The 25969-nt window shown below is 45.6% G+C and overlaps 1 protein-coding gene across 1 annotated transcript in view; it reads right to left on the bottom strand.

Moving 5' to 3' along the window:
• LOC141055950 (uncharacterized) overlaps positions 1-25969 on the bottom strand; it is a 118673-nt gene that overhangs the window by 15065 nt on the left and 77639 nt on the right. The window contains 1 exon segment of the mRNA XM_073552647.1: positions 14993-15011. Coding sequence (XP_073408748.1) covers positions 14993-15011 — 19 coding nt within the window.

The following is a 25969-nucleotide window of genomic DNA, read 5'->3' as shown; positions in this document are numbered from 1 at the left end:
GAATATGCGCATATTTAATGAGCGGTACCATGTGACCGATGAATGCAGGAACAGCTGGGACGCCGACATCATGCTGGAAGCAGGGGTTGAAGAGACCGTGCGCCAGGAGGGGGATGAGTATGATGGGGAGGATGGGGAGCAAAGCAATATTTACTGGTCCCCGTTCCATCACTGTCTCCCTGATCCTCTGACTGTGACATTTAGCGGAGGGCGCGATGACGTAGTCAGTGCGCGCCCTCTGCTAACGTCACTGCACAGGACCCGGGAGACAGCGATGTTACCGGGAACGGTAAATATAGCCAGTGCCGGGGCCTAAGCCAGCGGTGACACCAGCACCTGGCCCCCAGCGACAGAGAGGTGAGTATGTCTTTTTTTTATATATATAACGTCAGCAGCATATGGGGGGGTATTTATGTATGGAGCTTCAACTTGGGCCACCATTAACTCTTGTGCAGCATATGGGGGGTATTTATGTATGGAGCTTCTACTTGGACCACCATTAACCCTTGTGCAGCATATGGGGGGTATTTATGTATGGAGCTTCTACTTGGGCCACCATTAACCCTTGTGCAGCATATGGGGGTATTTATGTATGGAGCTTCTACTTGGGCCACCATTAACCCTTGTGAAGCATATGGGGGGTATTTATGTATGGAGCTTCTACTTGGGCCACCATTAACCCTTGTGCAGCATATGGGGGTATTTATGTATGGAGCTTCTACTTGGGCCACCATTAACCCTTGTGCAGCATATGGGGGTATTTATGTATGGAGCATCTACTTGGGCCACCATTAACCCTTGTGCAGCATATGGGGGGTATTTATGTATGGAACTTCTACTTGGGGCACCATTAACCCTTGTGCAACATATATGGAGCTTCTACTTGGGCCACATTAACCCTTGTGCAGCATATGGGTGGTATTTATGTATGGAGCATCTACTTGGAACACCATTAACCCTTGTGCAGCAATATATGGGGGGTATTTATCCTTGGAGCATCTTTTTGGACCACCATTAACCCTTGCTGCAGCCGTCGCTCATATCCGCTAATGTCACGTCAATTTCCTGACTATGGAAATGGACATGACATCATCAGCAGGCGGGACCCAGCCTCTGCACACTGCTCTCACTCATCCTGAGTGACTGGGCTGTGGGCGGTGCTGAAGCACACGTCACAGGCAGCCCCGTCGCTCTGCAGCTTCTGACTCCTCTCCCATCCAGAGTGACGGGGCTGTCTGCGGGCAGGGGGAGTGGGTCTGTGTGCCGGGGGACTGTGTGTGTGCGGGCGAGGGGGCTGTGTACGGGTTGTCTGCACGCGGGCTGTCTGCGAGGGGGGCTCTGCTGGCTGTGTGGGGCTGTGTATGTGTGTTGACATAGAAGGATTGGCGCCTGAACGCGGGACCGTGGTAACCAGCCTATTCGGAATCCGTATGTGGGAGCTTCCTGGGAGGTTGGACATGCAAAATCCAGCAGGTGCAGCAAGGTGAGAAAATTTATTCTTACACTATTTTGCATTTGCAATCTCTCTCTGGATCTCTCCATATCTCTGGGTAAAGGCTGTACAACACGGTTAAAAAAAACCTACATCACCAGTGAGCATGTCCGTATGAGAGTTGAATAATAGAGTAATAAGATAATAATTGTCATCTGTATTATCTGTCAATCTGTTCAGTCAATATACTAACTGGTTATGTACTGTGTAGCACAGAGCTGGGATAGACTCTGTGCAGTGTTGTTATTTTGGTCAGTTTAAATTGGCAGTAAAATCATATGAGGCTGTATTTTGTATAGGGCTGGGGTTTTTAGTTGTGGGTGAGAGGCGAAGGCAAGGAGCCTTCTGGCTACACCTTGGCAGGCTCATTCTGACTTGCTATGTGTGGCCTGTAAGACAAGGTCCAGGCACACTAGAAGGGCATTTCAGAATAAAGGTGAGCTACCTAAGTTGAAGCAGCCTTCCCACGTTCCATGGAGCTGGGCTAGTAGGATGAAGGCCTATTCCTATTCTAGCCAGCTGATCTACCGGGTGAGAGGCAAGGAGCCTTCCCGCTACACCTTGGCAGGCTCGCTCTGACTTGCTATGTGTGGCCTGTAAGACAAGGTCCAGGTACACAGGAAGGGCATTTCAGAATAAAGGTGAGCTGTCGGGAGAAAAAGTTGAAGCCATGGGCAACTTTTTCTGTGTACAGTCGGTGCCCCCAATGGGATCCAAGACAGCTATGCAGATTGTAAAAGACAGAGAAGGAAAGAATGCAGTGAAAGATGTGGGACCAATATTGAAAAAGGCAAAAATGCCAGAGTGTGGATGTTTGGATGTACAGATATGGCACAGTTTCAGAGAGGAGAATAGAGGTTTGATAAAAGATAAAAGGAAAGAGCAACAAGTGAATAAATGGTGTCGTGTGGCAGAGGAAATACAACAGTATGGAAGTAAAGAGACTACAGTGGGACGTAAGGTGTATTATGACTGTTTTGATGCACAAAAATCTATGATTGCTAGCGCCCCAGACAAGAGACCGAGACAAGACAGATGGACTTGTAAACACTGTGGTCAGCCAAACTCAGACTGGAGAAACACTTGCATGACCTGTGCTGCAACCCGACCTAAGAAAATTGCACTAAATCCCGTCCGGACAAGATCACATGTAGTGACAGAGAACGCAGACTCATTAGTGGGAGCATTGACCTTTGGGGAAGAAGCTAGCAATGGTCCTGAGGGGGAGGAAGCGGTGGAACAACATGTCACCCCCACCGATCATCCCGTCACATCCACCACCAGACCCATCACCAGAGAAACATCCACATCAAGACCGAGAAGGGTGACTAGAATAAGACAGATACAGGAGTATTTTCCCTGGAGCCCCTCTGATCAGCTGGCTATGCTAAAGCAGTTGCCTAACCCTGAAAACAAACCTTTCCCATTTTATAGACAAATAAAGGAAATACAGTGGGCATATAAGTATACCTGGGCAGACCTAGAGAGCTTGGTGAGTTCAAAGGCAGGTGACGTACTAGGACACATAATTAAGGCACATACAGATGTGGCAAAGAATCAAGATGGGGCATGGATGATAAATCTGCACGGTCTGGGGAGACGTACTGTGAATCTCTAAAACAATGGGCTGCAGTGAAACAATCAGAGCAGTCTGTATTCCTAACTGACGTGACACAGCAAAAAGGAGAGAGCATAGAGATGTACTTTGGACGGTTACAGCTGAAATGGGCAGACATGGGATACAGTCCCATAAACCCACTTGATGTTAAAATACTGGTAAATGCATTCATTGACGGTATGAACAAAGGCTTACGAGACGCAGTACAGACTGCCAGACCTGTATGGAGAAATGTAGATCCAAAAGATCTCCTGAAGGTGGCTAAAGGAGTTGAACAAGGACAATAAGACGACCTGTCATGTATGCTGGAACACAAGGAAAACAGTGGAGACGTAGCAAGGGACCTAGGGACATAGAAACAGTGAAGTGCAGAAATTGTGGTGAAAATGGGCACTACGCCAACCATTGCAAAAACCCTATAAAGGAGAGTAAGCAGACCAATCTTCCACCTCCTCCACATCCAGACTAGGAAACTGGCAACCCAGTGACACATGTGTGCCCTGTTCTTGTCCCCTCCGGACCTGGTCCTGCCTTGATGACCACCATAACAATGTCGGGAGGGAAAGAGGCAGAATTTTTGATTGACACTGGGGCAGCCAGGACTGTGGTACAAAAAGACTTGATAATGCCAGACATGAATACTAATGAGATTATGGAATGTGTGGGGGTAGAGGGACAAGTGACAGAAGCCCTAATGACTAAACAAATAAGGCTAAAATTACGAGATAGCCAAGAGGTGCTTACAAAACTTATTGTTAGTGACAATACCCCTATGAATTTACTGGGAGCAGATGTGTTGAGTGCGATCCCGGCCACCATACAGTACTCTCCTGAGGGTATTACAGTCACAAGTCCCCTCTCAGATAAACATTTGTGTAAGATTGCGGCAATGGTGTATATGACAAAAGCGGTGAAACTAACACCTGACACCAAAATGCCTGAGGATGAGGAAATGGGACAAGTGCCCGACACTGTTTGGGCAAGGGGAAAAACGGATGTGGGTCGGCTGCCCATTCCCCCTGTCATGATTAAATTGAAAAAAGGAATCACTCCTCCTTGTTTAAAGCAATACCCCTTGAGCCTAGCCAAATCAATGGCCCTGAGCAGAGATATTGAAGAGTATGTTAAGGCAGGGGTTCTGGTGCAAAGATCTGCCCCCTGCAACACCCCTTTGTATCCCATTAAGAAAAAAGGACCGAAGGGTTCCCCTGACACTTATAGAATGGTTCATGACTTAAGGGCTATTAATGATGTTACAGAAAGTGTGACCACAATCGTCCCTAACCCACACACATTACTGTCACAGATCCCAGCAACGTCAACATGTTTCACAGTCATTGATTTGGTGAACGCATTTTTCTCTGTACCCCTGCACCCTGACTGTCAGTATCTATTTTCAATTAACTCATGAAGTTAAACAATATTGTTGGACAGTCCTCCCACAAGGGGGAAAGAACTCCCCTACCATCTATTCAACAGCAATGGCAGGGGTCCTTGAGCAATGGCAACCACCTCACCCACAGATAGTACTATTACAGTACGTGGATGAACTTTTGCTCTGCTGCCCGGACCAGATGTCCTGCAAGAAAGCTACAGTTTCCTTGCTATGTTTTTGGGCAGAAAAGGGTTGTAAGGTCTCATGTGACAAATTACAGTATTGCAAACAAAAGGTGACATTTTTGGGACATTATATTGCCAAAGGTACGAGACACCTGACTGAAGACAGAAAACAGGCAATTCAAAATCTCCCTCTACCCAGGTCACATCAGATCTACGCACTTTCACTAAGCTTGGTGACCTACTGCAGGCCTTGGACAAATGATGCAACCACTTTATGACTGCTTGTCAGCAGACCCCTATGATCTCACTCAAGAAGCAATGGATTCCTTCCATTCTCTCAAACTGCTTATTGTGTCAGCCCCGGCCTTAGGCATTCCAAACTATGGCCAGCCATTTTTCTTGTTTTGCACAGAGCAGGGAGGACATGCTACCGCAGTACTGACACAGCAACATGGAGGGAAACAGAGACCAACAGCTTACTACTCAGCACAATTAGACCCAGTGATCAGAGGGTCACCTACGTGTGTCCGTGCGATAGGAGCAGCTACACTACTAGGAAAGGCATGTCAGATCACGCTGACTTTTCCTTTGACAATTTATTCCCCACATGACATCCATTCCATACTTGTACAAGTTCAACCAAAACATCTGTCTATGGCCAGACAGCTCCGACTTGAATGTGCTCTACTAATTCCTGAATATGTCACCCTCAAAAGATGTAACGTTCTGAATCCAGCCACCCTCCTGCCTGTGGATTCAGAAAAGGGGGAATTGGTTACTGTATTAGCAAGTGAGAAAGAATACTTTGACATGACGCATGAACATGACTGCATAGAACTGATGAGTCAGGAGGCAGTGGGTTTTGCACAGGAAGAAAAAAAAAAAAAAAAAAACACCCTGTTCCTAATGCAGATTTTGAGTTTTTTGTAGATGGCTCCAGATACCACCAGGATGGACGATTCTACACTGGATATGCAGTAGTATCCTCACATGAGGTAGTCCGAGCTGAACCACTCCCTCCTCACATGTCGGCACAGGAGGCAGAGTTGAAGGCACTCACTGAGGCGTGTAGAGCCGCTGCAGGTAAAGTCGCTAATATTTACACAGATTCGAATTATGCATGGGGAATAGCCCATGATTATGGCCCTATCTGGAGAAGCAGAGCGTTTCTTACATCAGCCGGTAAGCCCATTGAAAATGCAGAGCTGGTGAAACAATTGATGGAGGCATTGATGTTACCAGTCCAGGTTGGCATTGTCAAGGTAAAAGCACACACAAAAGGGGACTCCGTGGAGGTAGAAGGCAACAGAAGGGCGGACGAGGCTGCTAAAGTAGTAGCAAGGTGGCCTAGGAAGCAGTGGACGGTGGTGGGGAGTCAGCGTGTTCCAGCCACACTGAGCCTAGATGTCCTGAAATCCCTCCAGCAACAGGCTGCCCAAACAGAGAAGGAACACTGTGGGAGACTGGGAGCTGAGCTGAACTCAAAAGGAGAATGGGAGAATAAGGATAAATTGTGCCCAACGAAGTCCCTGTTCCAAATCATGGCGCAAGCAACACATGGCCCCACTCACACCTCAAAAAGTCACATGTGTGCCATGGTAGATGCCTTCTGGATCGCTCCTGGTTTCAGTTACGCAGCCATGAAACTCGTACAATCATGCCTCATCTGTGCACAGCACAACCAAGGTAAAACAGTAAAAGTCCCTAAGAAAGGGACACCTAGGCCTCTTTACCCATTTCAGAAACTTCAGATTGACTACATACAGCTAGCCAGGGTAGGAGTGTATGAATACGTCCTAGTATGTGTATATCTCTTCTCTGGTTGGCCGGAAGCCTATCCGGTAAAATGTGCAAATGCTAAAACGACTGCAGACAAACTGATGAAAGAACTGATCTGCAGGTATGGAGTCCCAGAAACCATAGAAAGCGTTAGATTTCAGAAAGGCAGATTTTAAGGGATTCAGAAAGAGAATTGGAGGGATCCAATGGCTGGATATCCTTAAAGACAAAAATGTCCAGGAAGGATGGGAAATCTTGAAAAATGAAATTCTCAAAGCACAGTTGTTAACAATTCCGAAAAGAGGGAAGAATAGGAAGCATTTAAGGAAACCAGGATGGATGAACACAGAACTTAAGCACATGCTAAAAAGGAAGCAAAAAATGTTTATAAAATGGAAAGAAGGAGGCATATCTAAAGAAGAATATAATGCTGTCTGCAGAACCTGCAAGGCACAAATCAGATTATCTAAAGCTGAAAATGAATTGAGGCTTGCAAGAGATGTCAAAAGCAATAATAAAGGATTTTGGGGATATGTCAAAAGTAAAAGAAAAGTCAAAGATGCTATAGGATTTTTACAGGATGAAAATGATGAAATGGTAAGACAGGATGTTGAGAAGGCTGAACTTTTAAATTCCTATTTTGCATGTGTTTTCTCTCAGAAAGGAAATGTAACATCAACTGTTATTCACTGTCCTATTAAGGGAATAGAAGAATCCAGGATATCTATAAACAGAAAGATAGTGAGGAAACACCTAGCTAACCTAAATGTATTCAAGTCTCCAGGTCCAGATGAATTACACCCCAGAGTACTGAAGGAGATAGCAGAAGAAATTTTTGAACCCCTCTCCATAATCTTTGAAAATTCTTGGAGAACAGGAGAAGTGCCAGAAGACTGGAGAAGAGCAAATGTTGTTCCTATCTTCAAAAAGGGGAAGAAGGTGGACCCAGGCAACTATAGGCCGGTGAGTCTGACTTCTATACCAGGAAAGATCTTTGAACAAATTATTAAACAACATGTATGTCAATACCTGGATAAGAATGAAGTGATTAAACAGAGTCAGCATGGGTTTGTAACTAATAAGTCATGTCAGACTAATTTAATTTCCTTCTATGATGGTATTACTGATTGGGTGGATCAAGGAAATGCTGTAGATATAGTATATCTTGACTTCAGCAAAGCATTTGACAAAGTCTCTCATACAATCCTTATTGAAAAAATGACTAAGTATGGAATGGACAAGGCAACTGTTAGGTGGATTCATAACTGGCTTAGTGATCGGACCCAAAGAGTGGTCGTAAATGGCTGCACATCCAGTTGGAAGAATGTCTCAAGTGGGGTACCACAGGGCTCTGTCCTGGGCCCTGTATTGTTCAACATCTTTATCAACGATTTAGATGAAGGAATTGAGGGTAAACTGATTAAATTTGCTGATGACACAAAGCTAGGAGGGATAGCTAATACTAGAGAAGAGAGAGAGAGGATTCAAAAAGATTTAAATAAACTGGAGAAGTGGGCAGCAACTAACAGAATGGTTTTTAACAGGGAGAAATGCAAAGTACTACATCTGGGCAATAAAAATGAAAAAAGCATATATAGAATGGGAGGAATAGGGCTAAGTGACAGCACATGTGAAAAAGACTTGGGTATACTAATAGATCACAGACTGAATATGAGTCAACAGTGTGATGCAGCAGCAAAAAAGGCAAATGCAATTCTAGGATGTATTAACAGAAGCATACAGTCTAGATCACGTGAAGTAATTATTTCCCTCTACTCCTCTTTGGTCAGACCTCATCTGGAATATTGTGTCCAATTTTGGGCACCACATTTTAAAAAAGACATCAACAAACTGGAGCAAGTTCAGAAAAGAGCGACCAGAATGGTGACCGGTCTGCAAACCCTGTCTTATGAGGAAAGGTTGCAGGATTTGGGAATGTTTAGTTTGCAAAAGAGAAGACTGAGAGGAGACTTAATAGCTGTCTACAAATATCTAAAGGGCTGTCACATTGTAGAAGGATCAACTTTATTCTCATTTGCACAAGGAAAGACTAGAAGCAATGGGATGAAGCTGAATGGGAGGAGACACAGATTAGATATTAGAAAAAACTTTTTGACAGTTAGAGTGATCAATGAGTGGAACAGGCTGCCACGAGAAGTGGTGAGTTCTCCTTCAATGGAAGTCTTCAAACAGAGGCTGGACAGACATCTAACTGGGATGATTTAGCGAATCCTGCTTTGAGCAGGGGGTTGGACCAGATGGCCCAGGAGGTCCCTTCCAACTCTACGATTCTATGATTCTATGATAGGGGTACCCACTTCACAGGAGAAATAATGAGGGAAGTCTTGCAGGCCCTGGGTGCACAGCAAGCATTTCATACACCATATAGGCCACAAAGTAGTGGGAAAGTGGAAAGACTAAATGGGACACTTAAACCGAAAATTCAAATGGACATGGCAGACACAGGAAAGAACTGGGTAGAGTGCTTGCCTCTTGCGCTCTTTTCAGTCAGGCACAGTCCAAATAGAAAGACAGATTTGTCTCCTTTTGAAGTCCTGTTTGGTAGTGCACCAAAGACTGGTCTGTACTTCCCACAGGTGCTACAAATGCAACACGGTGCTATGACAGCCTACGCCCAGGCCTTGCAGAAAAGACTTAATGTGGTGTATAAACATGTGTTCTCATCCATTCCAGATCCTAATGCCAGTGCAGATGTGCATCAGCTGAATTCAGGTGATTGGATGGTTATACACAGACACGTGAGAAGGAGCCTGGACCCACGATTTGACGGCCCCTTCCAAGACCAGCTGACCACATCCACCTCAGTAAAGCTTGAGGGAAAGCCCACCTGGATCCACGCCAGTCACTAGAAGAAGGTCCTTTCAACAGCAGAATGACTGTTCTCCTAATCACCTTGCTGGCAGTGACAGGGTTACTGCACTCTACAGAGACACAGGATAAACTCTTAAATGTTGACTGGAACAAACTTATTCGACATCATGCTCTTCTTATAAAGGACATGGAAGGACAGACACCGAAAGACTGTTGGATCTGTACACACAGCCCAGTATCTGCGAGGACCATGCCGTACTTAGCCTTACCTCTGGAGCCATGGAAGGTATTAACCCCACACTGCATACACAATGAGACTTGGACTCAATCTAGGTTTTGGGGAAAAGATGTGCGTCGTGATATATCTGCCTCATTGGCTATAATCGGATGGGCCGCTAATCCCTGGTTTCAGTTTAATATAACACGGCCTAGGGTACAAATGTGGTGGCGGGAATATGATTCAGACTTCGGAAATATGGTCGCCAGGAGGAGGACTGAAATCCCTCACTCAGACCCCATTCCCAATGATGGACTGTGGTTCAGTCTTCAACACACTGGAGCAAACACCTGTGGGGAGGACAATAATTGCTTCCGCATATACACTCGCGATCAAACACAGGTTAATGAGACGGTGTACCAAGATGGTGTTGAAGGCTGTAAAGCATCTACGGGTAAAATAATAAGGAAAGAAAGGGGTAAATGTACATCTGGTATAAGTGGAAAACAAATGAATAATACTTGGTGTGCCCATAAGCCTATGTCAGGACTTTTGAGTTTATACCAATGTATACAGACCCCTGGTCACGTTTGTGTTCTCCCTGACGGAGTATTCTTGGTTTGCGGACATCGTGCCTACAGGTGGGTGAGCCCGGACATAAGAGGGGTCTGCACTCTTGCTAAACTAACACCAGCCACTTTCATAGTTCCTCATAGTAAAATAGACACTGCAGCAGTTCCAATTCACACCTCGTATAGAAGGGCTGCAGACAATAAGCCAAATGGTAAGCCGCATCTAGTAGAAATGGGGATAACAAATAAAATATTCAGTAGTATGCTAATATATCCCTTCATAACAGAAATGTGGGATAAATTAGTAGAAGCTACCGACTACCTGGACGATCAGATTTTCCAGATTCCTGAAGTTCTTAATGAAACTAATACAATACAGAGAAAATTAATCATAGTTACTAACCAACATACTATAGTACTAGATTACCTGACAGCAAAAGGAGGAGGAATGCGTCAGATAATTGGTCCCACCTGTTGTAATTATATCGACCCTGCTGGCAATCTCCAGATCAGGGCCAGTATAGACAAAATAGGTGAACTTAAGGCCCTTTTACATTTAGCGATGCACCAGCGATCCGACCAGCGATATGACCCGGTCAGGATCGCTGGTGCATCGCTAAATGATCGCTAGTGAGCTTTCACACAGAAAGATCTCACAGCGATGCAGCAGCGACACAGCGGACGATACTCACCTTTCACACACAGCGATCCAGACGTCCTCCCGCCCGCGTCCAGCGTCGCTCGTCGGCACCAGCAGGAGGCCCAGCAGGAAGCAGACGACGAGAAATGGAGCCGCCCGATCAGCGAAGGACAGCGAGGGAGCCGGTTGGAGGCAAGTATCACACATAGCGATATCGCTAGCAATATCGCTATAACGTCACAAACTCAGTGACGTTTTAGCGATATTGCTAGCGATATCGCTATGTGTAAAACCCCCTTTAGAGACCAATGGTTAAAACAACACAGTGCAAACAGACTCCTGGTGGGGTAACACATTCTCTTTCATAAATCCAGCAAATTGGTTTAATGGCCTAGCAGGATGGATTCTTGGCATTGTACAGACTTGTATGCAAATTTTGTTGTTTTGCTTATTGTTTTATGTAGCTGTAAAAGCGCTAATATATGTATTGCTTAAGCTACTGAATAATGTATGTGTGAAAAAAGAGTCTAAGGCTGAACCTTCTTTAGTGCATCATAGACCCCAGATAGACATTGCTGATGGGGAAAGTGAGTGTCTACACTGAGGGTGGATGGGCGAAGCAGGTGGGAAGGCCCTTTATGGGTACTAGACCCATGAGACAGTAGCTCCTTTGTGTACATCAGCTGACCCTGTGGCAAAGGTTATACCATTTACAAAAGGGGGAAATTGATGTAGAAGGGGTAATGGGTTGCCTTTAAATGCCCTTAACTGCCTTTAATTCTTCAATTGCCTTTTGCCTTTCATTGCTAGAATTTATTCTTATGACACAGCAGTTTTGCCTGTCTCCTCTTCAAGGAAAATATGCTTCTTATCATATATGTTCTCATTAGTCAGCCACAACGTGTTCTGGGTACATGGTAAACAAGGTATGACCCTGGGGAAGTGGTGGGGGCTACATAGAATTACATATTGTTGTAAATGGTATAAAAGATTGCCTTGTGTTTCATTACGTCAGATAAAGTGATTTGCCCACGGCCCGTTTGCAGTTTCTTTTGTCTCCAAGAGCTTGTAAATTAAGGGCGTAAACTCCTAATTTGGCCTCACTGGTGATCTGGCATATCTGACTCTGGGTCAGAATGAAAGCAGCTACAACAGTGTGTATGTAGGCATCGTCCGATGGGACTACAAGTCCCATCGGGCGATGCCTGCCACCCAGTCAGTGAGAGACACAATAGCCAATGATGGGACAGTAGTAGTCCCATCATCCGGCTAATGTGTTGAATGTAAAAAAAAACTACATACAGAACATATAACATATAACATACAGAACATAGAACATACAACATATAACATAAAGAACATACAACATATAACATATAACACATAACAGAGTACATACTCACCGCACACACCTAATTCTCCGAAGCCATCGATCTCATGTAATAAAAATAAAATAATAAACCAACCTATACTTACCTTTCCGCTGTAGTCCAGTTAATAACAAGGGTCCCGCAACGATCTACCGTGGAGAGCAGCCACATCAGTTGATGCGACCGCCCTCCAGGGGCTCCAGTAATGAAATGACAGGAGGAGGATTAGCTGTCTATCCCTCCCCACTGTGAAAGAGGTCCCGTAGCCCTAACCCTAATTCTCACGCAGCATTGCTGTAAAGTGAGACTCTGAACTCAGGTAACCTCAGTGATGGACTGCAGGAGGCAATAAAAATATGAAAACCGTGTTGTTTTATTTAATTAAAATGCTTTATTCTTAGGTGTGTGTGTTTTGTTAACCCTTTATTATAAGGTTAATAATGTATAGGTGTCTTATTGACACCTCTTCATTATTAACCAGGCTTAATGTCACGCTACACGGGAGTGGGAAGAGAGAGGCTAAATGCCGGAATTGGTGCATCTTATAGATGTGCCATTTCTGGGGTGGTTGCGGGCTGGTATTTGTAGCTGAGGGGGCCAATATCCATGGCCCCTTCCTAGGCTATGAATATCAGCCCGCAGCTGTCTGCATAGACTTTCTGGCTATAAAATATAGGGGGACCCTATGTTAATTTTTTGGGGGGTCCCCCTATTTTAATAGCCAGTAAAGGCTATGCAGACAGCTGTGGGCTGATATTCATAGCCTGGGAAGGGGCCATGGGTATTACCCCTTTCCCAGGCTTCAAATATTGGCCCCAGGCCATTGGCTTTCCCCTTCTGGCGCAGAAAATTGCGTGGGAGCCCACGTCATTTTTTTTTTTAATGAAACATTGTTCATTAATAAACATGGATATGGATATATCTATGGGTATATCTATGGAAATATCTATGGAAATATCTATGGAAATATCTATGGATATTTCTATGGAAATATCGATGGATATATCTATGGAAGTATCGAAGGATATATCTATGGAAATATCTATAGATATATCTATGGATATATCTATAGATAGATATATGGTTATATCTATGGAAACATCTATTTAAACATTTATGGATATATCTATGAATATATCCATAGATATATCCATAGATATATCCATAGATATTTCCATAGATATATCCATAGATATTTCCATAGATATATCCATAGATATATCTTTGGAAATATCTATAAACATATATCTATGGAAATATCTATGGATATATCTATATATATATATATATATATATATATATATATATATATATATTATATATATACACACACAACATACAACACCTTAGGCATCAGAATCATTTTAATAAGATTAACTCGGCCCACCACCGACAGATGCAGTTTAATCCAAGCCCCAACCTTTGCCTTAAGAACCCCCAGAACAGGAGTCAGATTTTTATGCAAATAGTCCGTAATCTGCACAGAGATCCATATCCCAAGATATTTGAACTGATCTGCAACTTTAAGTCTGCCCCCTTCCACGGCTTCCCCCACCTCATCCCCTGGATCATCAACCTTAAACAGAAATTGATTTATTCCAGTTTATTACCAACCCCGACAGAGACCCAAATCCCTCAGAGAAGTGTGTGGATCACTCAAAAACAATAATATATCGTCCACATAGAGCACTATCTTCTCTTCTATGGACCCATACTTGAACCCGGAGACTTTGGCCAACTGTTGAATTTTGGCAGACAACGGTTCCACAGCCAAAGCAAACAAAAGAGGGAAGAGTGGACACCCCTGCCTCGTCCCTCTGTGTAACTTTATGGTGTGAGATAACACCCTAATCCTAGCCACTGGTTGTGCGTACAGCAGTTGAACCCAAGATAAAAATTGCGGCCCAAAGCCCATACAATGTAAAACCTGCCACAAATATCCCCATTCTACGCTTTGCCTTGTGGGCATCTAAGGATGCGATAACCCTCTGACCACAGTTATCGGCCCGCAGCTGCATATTCATAAATAGCCTTCTCAAATTAACGGCCGTGGACCTGTCAGGCATAATGACAGACTGATCCAGATGTATCAGCTTAGAGATAACACCTGTCAGCCGATCCGCTAACACCTTGGCCAGAAGCTTCACATCCATCGTGAGCAGGCGCAGTGAATCATTTGGCTGATCCCGGCAGCAGATGTGCAACATGTCTACAGGTAGAGGAAGCCGGTCACATTACAGGGGTTTTCCCACGAACGAACGTTCATTTTAAAAATTGTCTGTGTCTGACCGTGTACGGAGCATACCGAATCTCCTGGGCAGGGGAGGAAGCAAAAGACAATACTGACATTACAGCAGGAGATCGCAGAGGATACATTATGTGAGGTAAAATATTTCACTGACTGTTTTTAAACAATATTTTACCTCACAAAATGTATCCTCTGCGATCTCCTGCTGTAATGTCAGTATTGTCTTTTGCTTCCTCCACTGCCCAGGAGCTGTGGTATGTTCTGTACACGGTCAGACACAGGGGTGAGAGACAGAGCACAAGGGGGAGACAGCTCAAATGGGACAGCACATGAGGGGAGAACACAGCACAGGAAGGAGAGAGACAGCAGATGGGGGATAGCACATGGGATAGACAGGTCAAAGAAGAGAGAACAGACGGGAGAAGTCAGCACATGGGGAAAGAGAGTGGAGAGGTGGGTGAGCACATGGGAGGAGAGATTCTCAACGCTGCAAAGCCTGCCCCCATCGTGACATTACCGCCCTCCCGATGCGATAGCATCCGGCCTCCATCTAGTTATATATATATATATACACACACGCTAGATTGTATGTAACCCATCCTCATGGGCAGCAGCCAGGAATCAATGGGGCTCTAATCATAACTAATAATAATCCCACAGCCCTCCACCTGCAGAGCCGCACACTATATACACAGGCCAGACCCCAGCGACCAGCAACGGGGGAGAACGTGTGTATTCAGGGGGGAAACATGGAGAACGGAACAGCACAGAGATGGTAAAGAGCATTTATTATATGGGGAGGAAAAATGGCCGAGTGTGACCAGCGGCTAATCCTGAGAGAGAATAACGGGGCTCCAGCACCTACCTCCACCTGCAGAGCCGCACTCCACATATATGGCTGCTCTGTGCGCACAGGACCTGGGATGAGGTCACAGGAGGGGAGGAGTCAGGGGTCACATGATCAGGGGCCTCAGTGTATGCAGGACTCTGCTGTGCTGGTTGTCATGGTGCTGGATGAGGGGAAGTGTCTGTGTGGGGTCAGGAGGGGTTTACAGGGTGGATGTAGCAGAGCCGTGTGTGTACGAGGTGTACGGAGCAGAGCCGCGTGTGTACGAGGTGTACGGAGCGGAGCCGTGTGTGTACGAGGTGTACGGAGCGGAGCCGTGTGTGTACGAGGTGTACGGAGCGGAGCCGTGTGTGTACGAGGTGTACGGAGCAGAGCCGTGTGTGTACGAGGTGTACGGAGCGGAGCCGCGTGTGTACGAGGTGTACGGAGCCGAGCCGTGTGTGTACGAGGTGTACGGACCGGAGCCATGTGTACGAGGTGTACGGAGCGGAGCCGTGTGTGTACGAGGTGTACGGAGCGTAGCCGTGTGTGTACGAGGTGTACGGAGCGGAGCCGTGTGTGTACGGAGCAGAGCCGCGTGTGTACGGAGCCGAGCCGTGTGTGTACGAGGTGTACGGAGCGGAGCCATGTGTGTACGAGGTGTACGGAGCGTAGCAGTGTGTGTACGAGGTGTACGGAGCGGAGCCGTGTGTGTACGAGGTGTACGGAGCAGAGCCATGTGTGAACAAGGTGTATGGAGCGGAGCTGTGTGTACGAGGTGTACAAAGCGGATCCATGTGTGTACAGGATGTACAGAGCGAAGCTGTGTGTGTACGGGGTGTACAGAGCAGAGCCGTGTGTACGAGGTGTTCGGAGTGGAGCTGTGTGTATGAGGTGTACGGAGCCGAGCCAGGTTTGTGTACGAGGTGTGCGAAGCCGCGTGTGTACAAGGTGTACAGAGCGTAGCCGAATATGTATTGGGTGTACAGCGCAGAACAGTGTGTACAAGGTGTACGGAGCGGAGCCTTGTGTGGATGAGGTGTACGGAGCGGAGCCATGTGTGTATGAGGTGTACGCAGCGGAGAGGGCGCTGTGAATAACCAAAAATAACAAGAATACACTATGTAAGAGACAGCACTGTACATAACAGCAAAGGAAGCTATATACAGTAATAAGGCACGACACCATATATAATTACAGAGGATGGTACGCAATAAGGGATGGTGTTATACATCAGTGAGTACACTATATACTAAGGAACTGCTATACATAATAAGTGAGTACACTATACTAAGGGACCGTGCTATACATAACAAGGCTACATTCCTGTATCCGTGTGCAGTGTTGGTGTGCTGCCCTCTTTTACAGACGCATTGAGCATGTCCTATTCTGATCCTCAAAATCAGATCAGAAAAGGACATTCTCTGACCCTCATGGATCTCATTCTCAGATTCTCTATGAGTCCGTGTGCCGTCCAATAAAAAAAACCCTGGAAATGTGAGAATGTAGAATAAGGGATTTTACAACAAACATCAAAATGAATTTGGAAAGTGCGAGAAGATGCTATCAGGTACTGAGCATCCTCCGCCACATCTCAATTCATTACAAGTCTGTGACAGCCTCTTCTCCCACCTTACAGTTCTTTATAAAGAGTGCTATGTAATAATAATAATACATTTTATTTCTATAGTGCTGACATATTCCGCAGCACTTTACATTTCAGAGGGGACCTGTACAGACAATAGACATTACAGCATAACAATAATCACATAGATCATAACAAATACCAAGAGGAATGAGGGCCCCGCTCGCAAGCTTACAGTCTATGAGGAAAGAGGTAGACACGAAAGGTGGGTGGTAACAGTTGCCCTGATTGTATGCACCAGCCATAATGTTGTGTGTAACAGTACGGATGCAGAGGGCTAATGGATGCATAAAGCATGTGGGAACATGATGCGGGGAACCTAGTAAGGCTGGAGTCACACTAACCAGCGCAAAATACAGTCCGTAGTTTACATGCGTAATACGGATGAATGACCCCTAAACAGTGCTCCATCCGTAAGCAAGGTGAGGTCGCGTATTTTGCGCATGTGTGCATCCGTATGTAATCCGTATGTAATCCGTATGGCATCCGTATGGCGAGATTTTCTCGCAGCCTTGCAAAATGGACATTTAACGGTTTTGAGGCCTGCAAACAATTTAAATCATTAGCCTGCACCCTATTTAGACACTCAGAAACAGGTGGCTGCCTACATTCTGTACATTTGTCACCTTGCTTTCACGAGGTGTGTTGGTGTTCTTTGTGCAGCATGGCAGAGGGTCTGAGATTCAATACAACTGAGCAGGTTCTCTTTACCTGGCTTTTTTCACGGCGCTTTGGGCAACCATACCCAGTGATAGTGGATCCGCGGAGGAGGAGACGCATGTGGGTCCATCCACTTTTGAGGCAACGACTCACAAGAGGGCATTTTCACCGCCTCTATTCTTCTCTGCGGGAGCATCCTGAGAAATTTTACCAGTACTGTCGCATGAGCATTGCCACATTTGATCGACTCTTGGAGACAGTGCGCCCTGGGATAACCTTTCAGGACACAAGGATGCGCAAAGCCATATCTGCAGAGGAGCGACTTCTACTCACAATACGGTATGTACTACACAACCACATTCTCTATGTTCATAATGTGTGTGCTAAAGTCTGTTTTTTTGCCTTCTTGGACAAAGTTTAATGCCCTCATCTTACTCCAAATATGTTTCAACTTACACACCAGAATGTTAGCTCTAATATGTCCTGCATATTACTTAGTCATTGTGCAACCAAATATGTGTGTGTTATTCTATCTCAATTCCTACCAAGTTTGGTCGGCATGTAACTGATGTTTTTGGACTTTATGCATTCTAAACTTATCAATTTCTGTTGTTCTACAGCTTCCTGTCCACTGGCCTGTCTTATGCCGCCCTCCACCATGAGTTTCTCATTGGAAGATCAACCATTTCAGGCATAGTGAGGTCTACATGTACAGAAATCTGGACAAGACTCCATCAAGTGGTCATGCCCGAGCCCAGGATGGAAGACTAGTTGAGGATATCAAGGGACTTTGAGGAGGACTGCCAGTTTCCAAATTGTATTGGGGCCCTGGATGGCAAACATATCCGGGTGCGTAAGCCGCCAAACTCTGGCTCCGAATTCTTCAATTATAAACAATACTTTTCTGTTGTATTGTTGGCTCTGGTAGACCCACAATACAAGTTTATAATTGTTGACATTGGGGCCTATGGAAGGACGGGAGACTCTAGAGTCTTCAATACTTCCATAATGGCTCGGCGGCTACGCACCAACCAGTTGGATCTACCACCACCACACCAGCTACCAGGCTCCCCTGAAGAATCAGTCCCTTATGTCCTTGTGGCAGATGAGGCCTTTCAGTTATCGTGCAATGTCATGAGGCCATATCCCTGGCGCAACCTTGACCACAGGCGCAGAATTTTTAACTTGCGCCTATTACGTGCTAGACGACTGGTGAAGTGTTCCTTTGGGATTCTTTGTGCCAAATGGTGGGTACTCCAGTCTGCCATTCAGTTGAGTGAACAAAATGTGAATGAAGTTGTGAAAGCCTGTGTTGTTCTGCATAACTTCACCAGGATACATGATTGTTCCTCCTCTGATGGTGTTGTGCGTAGGCCGGACAATGTGCGCAGGGTGAGACCACCTATGAACCCTATACGTAGACCGCTCTCTGGCCTCAAAGTGCGTGATATTTTCACTAATTACTTTATCTCACCTGAGGGGGCAACTTCTTGGCAAGAGAATGCTGTGTCTATGTTATAATTTTTTTTTTTAAGTGTGTCTAAATATATATTACTCAACCCCTTATGATTGTATGACTGTTTCATTGCATTGGTTAGTGTATGTTAGTATGTTGACAGGGTTTTTGAAAAATCACACAGAGACGTTAACTATAGTAGACAAATTTTTAGTTTTGCCTTTTTTTTTGGTTCTTAAAGGCAAACATAATATTGCCATATGAACATTTTGGCAATGGGCAAAAATGGCCCTTTGTGCCTTCTTAAACTTTTTTGAAAAGTAACATTGCATAACATAACCCAAAAAAAATTAGGCAATAACAACATTGCTGCATGAGAATATTTAAGTAGAAAGGAAAAAAATAGGTGAGCTCCATCAACAAAATTAATGCTAAAAGATGACACTCACATTTCTTAAGAATGTTTTGCAATCATAGATATATTCCACCATGACAGGCAAGGCTACCTCATGGCTTTCAGACAGATATTACCTGTCTGTAGAACAGAGAATATTTAACCATGCTATACTGGAAAGGATGAAAAAACAAAACTCACTTGTTAAGACATAGAGAGAGCGTGATATTCTGAAGGCTGGTCGCCTTGATTTGTTACTATAGTTTGCTAGCAAAAAAGGTGACTACTTCACTAAGGCCAACACACCTTTCCTAGGCATTAGCAAGTGAGTAGTGTATTTTCATCTTTTGACTTTACAGTATAGCGCGTTTAAATATTCTCTTTTGTACACACATGTAATATCTGTCTGAAAGGCGTGAGGTAGCCTTTCCTGTCATGATGTATTCTTTAATATGATTGGAAAAATTTTTAAAAAAATTAGAATGTAAAATTAGGTAGCAAAGTTTGGTGATGGAGAACACCTGTTTTTTCCTTTGTATTTGGAGCACCAGTTAAACCGCACTGGACATCTACGGCCATCAGACTTATAAATCCTCATAGGTTGGGGAAAGGGACCGTGGAAGAGCAGCCTGTGGGTGCTGCAGGACACTGTGGCCAACATCGCCCTGTGTGGGGCCATACTGTTGCCCATGATGTTGGAATTGTCCTGCCTCCTGGGACTGTTGGGGATACTGGCCAGAGTAATGATGAGGGGCATCTTGTTGACTGTGGTAGGCACGTGGCTCATACCCACCAAGATAGCCAGATCGTCCCCAACCAGGTTAGGACCAGCCTCCAACACTGGGTGGGTACAAGTGGCCATATTGGTGGGGTTGGCTAGAGGCTGACATTTGTGGCTGCTGAATAGAATGTTGGGTAGTGGGAGGAAGGGGTTGAGGTGTAGGCCCACGTATTAGAGGATGTTCGGACCCTGCTTGAGCAAGCATCTGTGTGGATGGTCACATGCGCATTAGATTTCGGGGGGAGAGCTGCCACCTCTCCAGATATTCGAATAGCTCATATGGGGTATTGAGGGGGGTGCTTGCATCAAGCAGGATCTGAAAACATCCCCTAATACGGAGCCTGACCTCACGGGTAAGGGCACGGAGATAAAGGGTGAGGCTACGTGAGTAGGCCTCCTCCCCATCATCTGTAGTTACTCTTGATAAATAATTGAGCACCCCTGTGTCCACATTGGCCCTGCTCTCTTGAATAGTGACCTGGCGCCTTCTTCGTTTTCGCCGTGATGTAAGAGCAGCCTGTGGGGATGCCCTGATCTGGCCAGTTGGGCTGCTGCTCAAGTTGCCCGGCTCTTCCAGGATGGGTGATGGGGCAGCAGCAGACCATCCTGGTGGTGTTGTGTGTTGGGCAGCCAATGGGTTGTCCTGTGATGCCTCATCTTCTGCCATCCTTCTTGTAGGGGGAGAAGATGGGCCAGCCACCTCATCCCCTACAGGATCTATTATGGGCTCTGCCTCTGAGGCCGTTCCTCGATCCGTAAGGTTGGATTGAGTTCTGTTATGAAATAGAACAGAGGCAAAAATACATCAATATTTTTTGCCCTGTAAAGTATTTGTGTAATGTGGTGTGAGGTATGTACTTACGGTCTCAGATCCAGAATAGGGGCGAGGAAGGAGAGCCGGTCATAATAGATGTACTTCCTTTTTACATATCCAGCATCCCCACTCCTGGACCGCTGCTGGCGTTCCCGGCGGTACTGGTCCCGGATGCTTCGCCAGCGTTTCATCACATCTTCCACTGCAATGTGACAGAAAATATTGTCAAATTCACATATTTGAGAGGTAACATTTTCTACCAGTAGTCTAGGCATGGGGCCTTCTGGGGTGTGCTTTCTACCCATGGTGGCATATGTAATTGGGCAGATACACAGGGTCTCTTTAGCTACACTTAATAATTGTTTTGTCTAGGAGGATGAGGAGCTTGTGGCCTAACCCCAAATTATGGCTGTGTGAAGCCACGTGTCACATCCAAATCTAACGGCCTCATGAGGCAAAAAGTACATGCACAGGAAGGGGGGGTGCTGATTCTATATTCCTTTTTTGTTGCGCGCTAAGGTTACTCATGTTTTGCGTTGTACTTACGAATTTTATGCTGCGCCTCACGTGGTCGGTCACAAAAGTCATGGTACATCTGGCGACAGATGCGCCTCCATGACGCCTCCTTTCTTGCCCGGTTTGCATAATTTGCATCGCGTTGGTCCCAGATTTCGGGACGCTCCTGCACTAGGACAATGAGCATCTCCACATTTATGTACGGGGACGCCATGCTGCTGCTGTACTCTGTGGAGGCGTACTTCCTGGATGTCTGGAGCGCTTTTTTAGCTCATTTGCATGTCTAGGCTTCCTGATGATGGATTGGCCCATTTCCTGTCACCAGCCAAAAGACCTGCGTATTGCTCGCAGGTCACACGTCTGGTCCGTGAGTAATCCATATTTTTTGCGCGCCCATAGACTTGCATTGGCGTACTACGGGCGTAGTACGCTGACAATCGCAGCATGCTGCGATTGGCACGGAGCGTAGGATACGGATGAGAAATATACACCTGGTGCGAGTGACCCCATAGAGAATCATTTGTCCGTGTCTAATGCGTGCTTTTAGCGCCTCTCACTCGCCCGTATTCCTCGCCAGTGTGACCCCGGCCTTATGGTAAAACTTTTGGCTGTGCCACACAGAGATGGTTAATGTGTTGAGGTGATAGGCCAGTCAGAATAAAGGCGTTTTCAGGGCACGCTTAAAATTGTAGGGATTGGGGACTACTCGTATTGACCTGGGAAGTGCATTCCAAAGAATTGGCGCAGCACGTGTAAAGTCTTGGAGACGGGAGTGGGAGGTTCTGATTATTGAGGATGCTAACCTCAGGTCATGAGCAGAGCGGAGGGCGCAGGTAGGGTGGTATACTGAAACAAGGGAGGAGATGTAGGGTGGTGCGGAGCCATGGAGGGCTTTGTGGGTGAGGGTAATAAGTTTATACTGAATTCTGGAGTGGATGGGTAGCCAGTGTAATGACTGGCACAAGGTAGAGGCATCGGTGTAACGATTGGCGAGGAATATGATCCTGGCAGCAGCATTCAAGACAGATTGGAGGGGGGAGAGTTTGGTAAGAGGGAGACCGATTAGAAGAGAGTTACAATAGTCCAGACGAGAATGAATAAAAGAAACAGTAAGAGTTTTTGTGGAGTCAAAAGTAAGAAAAGGTCGAATTCTAGAAATGTTTTTGAGGTGCAGATGACAAGAGCGAGCCAGTGATCGAATGTGGGGGCAAAGGAAAGCTCGGAGTCAGGTATGACCCCAAGACAGCGGGCATGTTGCTGGGGAGTAATAGTGGAACCACACACGGAAATGGCAATGTCGGGTATAGGTACATTAGTAGTGGGAGGAAGCACAAGGAGTTCAGTCTTTGACAGGTTCAGTTTCAGATATAGTGAGGACATGATGTTAGACACAGCGTTTAGACAATTGCCGGTGTTTTCTGGAAAGGCTGGCGTGATGTCAGGAGAAGAAGCGTATAATTGGGTGTCGTCAGCATAGAGATGGTACTGGAAACCAAATCTACTGATTGTTTGACCAATAGGGGCAGTATACAAAGAGAAGAGGAGGGGGCCTAGGACTGATCCTTGAGGAACCCCAACAGTAAGGGGAAGGTGAGAGGAGGAGGAGCCAGCAAAAGATACAGTAAAGGAGCGGTCAGAGAGATAGGAGGAGAACCAGGAGAGAACGGTGTCCTTGAGGCCAATGGAATGGAGCATAGTGAGGAGGAGCTGATGATCCACAGTGTCGAATGCTGCAGAGAGATCCAAGAGAATTAGCACAGAGTAATGACCATTTGATTTAGCTGTTAGTAGATCATTAGAGACTTTAGTGAGGGCAGTTTCAGTAGAGTGTAAAGAGCGGAAACTGGATTGGAGAGGGTCAAGAGTTATCAAAGAGATAGCGGACAAGACGGGAGTGGACCAGGCGTTCCAGGAGTTTAGAGATGAAGGGAAGATTAGAGACAGGTCTATAGTTAGCGGCACAGTTTTGGTCGAGGGATGGTTTTTTAAGTAGTGGATGTTTGACGGCATGCTTAAATGAGGTGGGAAAGATACCAGAAGAGAGAGAGAGGTTAAATATTTTAGTTAGGTGAGGGGTGACAGCAGGGGAAAGGGGCTGGAGTAGATGTGACGGAAATGGGTCACTGGTGCAAGTGGTTGGGCGAGAAGAAGCAAGGAGCCTGCTTACTTACTTCTTCTTCTGTGACTGGTTCAAAATCAGAGAGTGAGCTAGATGCAGTGGGGGAGGGAGGATAGTGCATGGTGTGAGGGGATTGGGAGATAATTTCCTGTCGAATCTGGTCAATTTTTTCTTTGAAGTAATTGGCCAGATCGTCAGCTCGAAGCTCCGTGGTTGGGGCCTGTACTCTTGGGTTGAGTAGAGAATGAAAAGTGTCAAAGAGACATTTAGGGTTATTGGACAGTGAAGTGATGAGGGTGTTGAAATAGGTTTGTTTTGAGAGGTGAAGGGCAGTATTGTATGTTCGAAGCATAAACTTATAATGGATGAAATCTTCGGGTAGGTTGGATTTTCTCCACAGACGTTCGGTGCACCTGCAGGAAACGTGTTTGCAGGGTGTGCCAGGGTTGTCGCCGTCTGTGTTGTGGTGTTCTATGTATAGGAGGAGCAAATTCATCCAGGGCACTTTGAAGTGTTTCATTGTAATGCTTCAATGCAGACACAGGACATGAGAGGGAGGAGATAGGGGCCAATGAAGACTGCAAGTTCTTCATAAGTTTCTGGGTGTTATTGGCCTGTGTTGTGAGTTCATTCTCTGGTTCACCAGTTGTAAGTTCTCCTTCCAGACTACCTCTGGTGGTAACAGGAGGTAGTGAGGCTGATTTGATCGGTGGAGATCTGCCACCTGAGAATGAGGATGACGATTGGACCTCAGGAGTCTCAGATTGGATTTAAGACAGCCGACGCCCTATTCAGTTGCTGGTGATTCCTTCTGGCTTGTCAGCTCTTGGTTTTCAGTTCTGTTCCAGTCATCTAAAGCTAAGTTTTTCTGCTAATGTTCACACTTGATTTTGTTGGTTTATTCAGTTTTTTGGTGTGGTCAGCCAGCCCCGGCTGGGGGCTGTGCTGAATTTCCACTCTTATTTATCAGTATTTTGCCAATTTGCTTTTTGTCCCTTACTGGTTTGGTCTCTTTTTGCTCTGTCTCAGAATATTTCAGAGTGCTGATATAGTGGGAGAAGTCTAGTGACTTCAGGGTTAATTTTGCTATCAGAAGTGTTGGACATTATATTTGTAGGGTTTTTTGCAGGTTGCAGACAGTGTCTTTCCTTTCCTCTCTAGTTAGTTTGGGCCCCATCGTTTGCTCAGCCTATTTTCCTGCCTGCGTTTTTGCCTTCATCTTGTTTCACCGTCAATACATGTGTGGGGGCTATCTGTTCCTTTGGGGTCTGTTCTGGGGCAGTTAGTTTTCCCCTTTTCATGCTTCAGACTTATTTAGTCCTCCGGCTGTGACGAAGCGTCTAGGAACATCGTAGGTACGCTCCACGGCTGCTGCTAGTTGTGTGGTAGGATTAGGGATCTGCAATCTGCATAGTTACCAACCTCTCTGTTTTTCTGTGACTTAGCTTGTTTTGCTTTTTTCTCGTCAGTGACCCATTCTTAACCCTCATCCTCTATTTAATGTGTGTTTATAAAGTGAGGAGATGATGTAGAAAGTACACGTCTTTGTTCGTGAACCTGCCCTTGTATAATACTTTGAAATTTGTAGAAAAAACCATACAGGTATAAACACAGGTGTTTTATTAACATACACAACACATAAAAATTTGGTTACACCATTTGCTCTTGCCAGGCCAGCCGTCCTACATCAGAGGTGAAGTAAGCCACAAATTGGTCCCTCATTTGCCCTGCTTCAACGGATGACCATAGAGGGTGCTGATTAAATTCAGGTAAGGGGTTAGGAGAGGAATCATCTAGTTCAAAACTAGGGTGCTCTCTATCCATCATAAAATTGGGTAGAACAACACAGGCCTTCACCACCTCATCCACGGTTTCTAGTTTAAGATTAAAGGCTGTGGAGAGAATTCGCCATCTGGACACTAGTATACCAAAGGCACACTCAACAGTTCTTCTGGCCCTGGTCAGCCTGTAATTAAAAATTATTTTTGTGTGGTCCAAGTCCCGGCTGGGGTATGGTTTGAGCAGGTGTTGGCACATCTGGAATGCCTCATCCCCAACCATTACAAAGGGCTGTGGCAGAGCTTCGGTGTTGGAAAGAGGCCGTGGCATGGGGAAATTGAACTGGTTGCCATACAACCTCCGACCCGTGTCCGAGTTCTTAAAAGCCTGGGAGTCATTACCACGCCCAAATGCACCAATGTCCACTGCAAGAAACTTACAGTCTGCATCCGAAATGGCCATTAGTACTGTAGAGAAGTTCTTTTTATAGTTGTAGTACTCTGATCCAGTTCTTTTGGGTTTTATAATCCTGATGTGTTTCCCATCCACCGCACCCAAACAATTAGGGAAATTGCAGACTGTCCAGAATCTTTCTGCATTTTCACACCACTTTTCCATGGTGGGAAGGGGCATGAATTCTGGACAGAGAAC

This window comes from Dendrobates tinctorius, unplaced genomic scaffold (assembly GCF_039654945.1).
Source record: "Dendrobates tinctorius isolate UK_male_01 unplaced genomic scaffold, ASM3965494v1 ptg000192l, whole genome shotgun sequence".
Lineage (NCBI taxonomy): Eukaryota > Metazoa > Chordata > Amphibia > Anura > Dendrobatidae > Dendrobates > Dendrobates tinctorius.
Note: the sequence above shows the minus strand (reverse complement) of the source record. Positions and strands in the feature narration are given on the sequence as shown.